We start from the raw sequence: 4,895 nt of genomic DNA on the forward strand, positions 1-4,895 counted from the left end.
ACAACATATTAAAACAATATAAACTATCTCTCACGACATGAAAACTGGTTCCTCCATGCTTCCGCGCCGATGGTGACCTCTCGGTGAAGCCATTGTTGCTGTGATTAAACAACACAAGAGTTATTTATCTTCTGTTATGTCAAGACCAGCTAGGACTACATTGCAAATTTAAGTGACTAGCAAGATCATCATGCAAACACTCAAGCCTGGCTTAGTTACAAATGCTATATTTCAATCTGCTGGAGAGACTAAAACGCAGCAATGAACTTAATTTCTCTGTGGTGCATTTCAGTCTCCAGTCAGAAGGAGGTGTATACAAAATTCTGAATAATAAAAACACACTCATGATGCAGACTGGAATCATAAATCATATTGTGTTTGTTCGATTAGGGAAGAAGAACTGTACTGTACTGATGCTATCAGATGAGAACACAAAACTTGAACTGATTTGAGCTGAATAACAACACTATCTCAATGACGCTTAATGATTAACTTTGCAACACTGACAGTTATTCTCCCATTTTCTGAAGCTGCTTGTTGTGCTTAGTTTGTCCACAAGGTGGCAATAATAATAATAATAATAATAATAACTAGAAGCTAAAGTTAATAAACAAATTTTGAGGCAAAATAGCCAGATCACTTTTGTGTTCGGTGTTCATGAGCTGCCCGTCGTCAAAAAAATAAAAAAAATAAAATAAAAGTACAGCAGTTATAGTTTTCATAATATTTTTATTTGGACCCTTGCTATATTGTATTCTAATAAAAAAGGCTTTGACAACAAAACTGTAGATACTAGATAGATTTCACCATAAGCAAATTACAAGCAATAGCACAAAAAAGTAAGTAAATGATGAGTCTTTATGTACGTATTATTATATGCACAATATTAAAATAGATAAATAATATAGTGTCCCTTCTTCAATTGGACATACATTCAGTCATGTCTGACAACTTGACAAACATGTTGTCAATACCATTAAAATTAAGATTAAAAAAAAATAATGGTCTATAAGTATTTAGGAGATTGCCGTTTTTGCATACTTATTATATTGGGCTTTATTAAACTTTATGAAAATATAATGAATTTATATGCAATTTTTTTTTACTACAAGTCAATTTATTGAACACTTTTCACAGTCTTTAAACTGAGATCTTAAAGGATTTGGTATCCTGTGGCTCCCTCGTGTGGACAACATTAGTATTATGGCCTTCATCTCTGAGTCACATTAATATAAATGGCTGGTATTTTTTTGAATGATTAATGGTTAATTTACTGATAATACACCCACATTAAACTCAAATTCACTGATTCGTGGTATCTTATTTCATGCTTTAACAGTTAAATTTTCAACTTCCATTTTTTAGCTAAGCAGTAATGATGCACTGTCACTTTTTAAATGCTTATTTAACAATTGCATTCAGTCCTGCTGCCTGCATTAACAGTGTGATTCTGTTTGTTTGCTCTTTTATTGGCCAAAACAAATGATTTGTGATTCAAAAATGCTTGCATATGAAACAGCAGAATTACTGCATGCAGAAAATGTTTAAAGAGTTAATCGTTACACCCCTACTATCTGTTCATCTGTCACTCAGGGTTTCAGCAGGATTTCTGAAGGCAACTTTACGACGTTTTAAAGACCTTTTTAAGACCAAGTAAAGAAAATTTATGGAATAAATTGAAATTAACAAAATATGTTAACATAACTTATTTCTAATTTTAGTTTTAATTAATTTTACAGAACATAAATACAAAAATTACTTAAATAGAATATGGAAATAATTGCACTTTTATTTAAATTTATTGCACTTTCTGATCACAATGCAAAAATGTGATGTTTTTCCTCAGTATGTTTGTCTTGTTTTCCACTTCCTTCATATCTTCAGACCTATATCTGTAAAAAAAACATGTAAGTAATTATAGTCTTCGGTCCCAGGAATTAAGGAGCTGGTCTCATTGGATGTTTTTAAAGTGATTTTAAATGATTTGGAGGCAGAAACATCTGGTTGTAGATGCTTTGTTTGATTTAGTTATGTATTGGTTCTTTTTATTGTTATTATATTTCTGTTTGTGTGCATTGATGGATGCTATTTGCTAGACCCACGTGAGTTTTGTGTTACTGACAGTCTTAACCAGGGCGCTCTTGTAGAAGAGATATTTAATCTCAATGTGCTTTTCCTGGTAAAATAAAGGTTTAAAAAAATGTCTAAAGATTCATAAGTCAAGATACACTGAAAAACAACTGAAAAACTATCAAAATGAAGTGAGTTTATGATTAAAACAAGAAGAAATATCTGTCAATAGAGTCAGAAAAATCAACTTAATTCAAAGGGAAACAAGTTTTCATTCCCCACTGACAGATATTTGTTCACTTCATTTTGCTCAAGTTCTCAGAAAACAAGACTTCTTCATTCATTATCTTCATTTTGCTTCTCCAGTAGATGTGTCTTGATTTAAGGATGTTTAGATATTTGTACTGGAAAACAAGACGGAAATACTGAGGAAGAGATTCATGCAGCATTTAATGCCACGACTTTCTGAATTTAAGACTCTGCTCTGATTTAAGAGCGTCAGAAAGTGTCTGTGGTTCTGATGTGTGTGGGCTGTTACCGGAGTATGCGCAGGAGTGCACCGCTGCTTTATCTGCGCCGCTGCAGCTCCAGTGCGGCCGGCCGGAGCGCGTCTGCGTCTGCGTCTGCGCAGGTGTGTGTGCATAGCACCGTGTGTAGGACGGCTCGGGGGCCTGCGTCTGCTCCTGACAGGACGGCAGGCTGCAGGGACTCGACTTCCACGAGGGACACTCCGTTTCGTCAGCATGCAGCGAGGTCTGGAAACCGTTCCCGGGTGAGCCTGCGAGCGCTCTTACCTGCGGATACGGGGCTTTGCTTTTGATCTTGGCTGCTTTGGCTTTCAGCTGTTTGCGTGAGTCCTGAGGAGCCGCCAGACTCGAGGTCTTATAGGAGAGACACGGTCTGGATCTGCTCTGGTCCTGAGAGAGCTGCATCTGTTTATATTCCACATCGCTGCGGAGATACACAGCATTAGTGAACACAGGGTTTCTGCGGGTCTGAACAAGTCTAACTTCCATAAACAAAGGTCTGAAAGATGTCTTAAATTCATGAAGTTGTGGTGTTAAATGTCACATGAACTGCTAAATCTCTAAATCTCTTCCTCATATTTCAGTACAAATATCTAAACATCCTTAAATCAAGATGTATTTACTGGAGATGCAAAACGAAGAGTCTTGTTTTCTGTGAAACTGAAAAAGAATTGAGTTTATGATTAAGAACACATATCTGTCAGTGGGGAATGAAAACTAGTTTCCATTTGAATTAAGTTGATTTTTCAGACTACATTGACAGATATTTGTTCATTTTAATCATAAAATCACTTCATTTTGATCGTTTTTTTCCCATAAAACAAGACTTCTTATCTGCTGTCGTGTTGCATCTCATGTCTTGATTTAAGGATGTTTAGATATTAGTACTGGAAAACAAGACAGGACGATTTTCTTTTGTTTGCAGTGTAGAAAATACAATAAACGTTATTTCCATATTCTAGTGGTTGAAAGCAGAGATATTCAAGCCTTAAACTGTTTTTGTTCTTGTTGTAAAATGAATTAAAAATTAATGGAGATCAATTGGAAGTTGTATTTTCAATATTTTAATTTGCTATTGAAACTCATTATGCTTTTGAGACCATATTGATATATCACTTTATCACTTTACATATCACTTTATTCCTTAAATCTTCTTGACTTGGTCTGAAGCCTGCATGATTTTAGCAATCCTATAAGATAATAGCAGATCACACTGTGCGACATGGATCTAATAAACTTGACTACGAAGTGTGTGTAGACTGTACGATGATGACAACTATTGGCTCGAGGAAGGCATAAGAGCTTGAGGTAAGCAGTTTTATGTTTTTTTGCGTAATGTCGTGTTGATGTTGATTTCGTGTCGCAGTTTTGTTGGTTGGTCAGTAAACGTGGGTCGTAGCAGCAAACACACTGTGCGATGATCATGCTGTATCCTAGGCTATCTTTGGTCGCAAGACCGTGACAATAGCTGTCTTTGAACCTCTCTCACTGTACGACATGAGATTAGGAGCCACGATTGTTTCACGATGCCAATCTTTTGTCTGGGACAGCCGGAAATCGTGCAGTGTGTTTGGGGCTTTAAAGAGTTGTATATTTCCCTTCATGAATCCTACAGAAGTGCTGTGCTGGAGGTGAAAGGCGACTCACGTGAGGACGTAGTTGACGCTGACGATGCAGTGCGGCCGAGACGAGCGGCTGTTGTGAACGATGGTGGCGCAGCTCTGCACCCAAACCCAGCCGCCGTGTTTGGCCAGCATCCGGTAATACTTGGTGGTGACCTGCCCCTTCACCAGCACTGACACACACACACACACACACACACACACAGACTGAATGACAGTGTTGGGAGTAACGCATTACAAGTTACACAATCAGATTACTTTGAGTAACTAGTAAAGTAACGCATTACTTTTTAATTTAGAAGGAAGTATCTGAGTTATTTTTCAAATAAGTAACGCTAGTTACTTTGTTTCCATGTGTTGAGTGACAGCTCTGGTGTTGCCATGGTGACAGAAATCAGGAGTAAGTGCAGAGCGTTGTGTGTGAACATGATCTTACTGTAGTTCTAGACTAAATATGAACATGTGTTTACTCATCTCACTGCACACAAACACATTCAGTGTTCCTCACAATCAATAAAAACAGTCAAATGCAAACTCTGAATATTATACAAACCTGCAATAATTAAATATGTTAAATAAGACAAATATCATTTATGTATTTAATCCCATTTTATTAACCAATGTCTTTGCTGCTGACCTTCGATGATCCAATTCAACCATACTAATAAGCAAAAAT

At 36.7% G+C, this 4,895-nt stretch overlaps 1 protein-coding gene across 1 annotated transcript in view; it reads right to left on the reverse strand.

The window, feature by feature from the left end:
* Positions 1 to 1,578: 1,578 nt before the first annotated feature.
* Positions 1,579 to 4,895, reverse strand: part of LOC107744209 (SIM bHLH transcription factor 2) — a 16,019-nt gene continuing 12,702 nt past the window's right edge. The window contains exons 9-10 of the mRNA XM_016557733.1: positions 2,719 to 3,021; positions 1,579 to 1,639 (exon numbers count right to left, since the gene is read on the reverse strand). Of these exons, the coding sequence (XP_016413219.1) occupies positions 1,579 to 1,639; positions 2,719 to 3,021 (364 nt within the window). The remainder of the gene's footprint in view (positions 1,640 to 2,718; positions 3,022 to 4,895) is intronic.

This window comes from Sinocyclocheilus rhinocerous, unplaced genomic scaffold, assembly GCF_001515625.1.
Source record: "Sinocyclocheilus rhinocerous isolate Xijiao unplaced genomic scaffold, SAMN03320098_v1.1 scaffold2753, whole genome shotgun sequence".
In the NCBI taxonomy this organism is placed as follows: Eukaryota; Metazoa; Chordata; class Actinopteri; order Cypriniformes; family Cyprinidae; genus Sinocyclocheilus; species Sinocyclocheilus rhinocerous.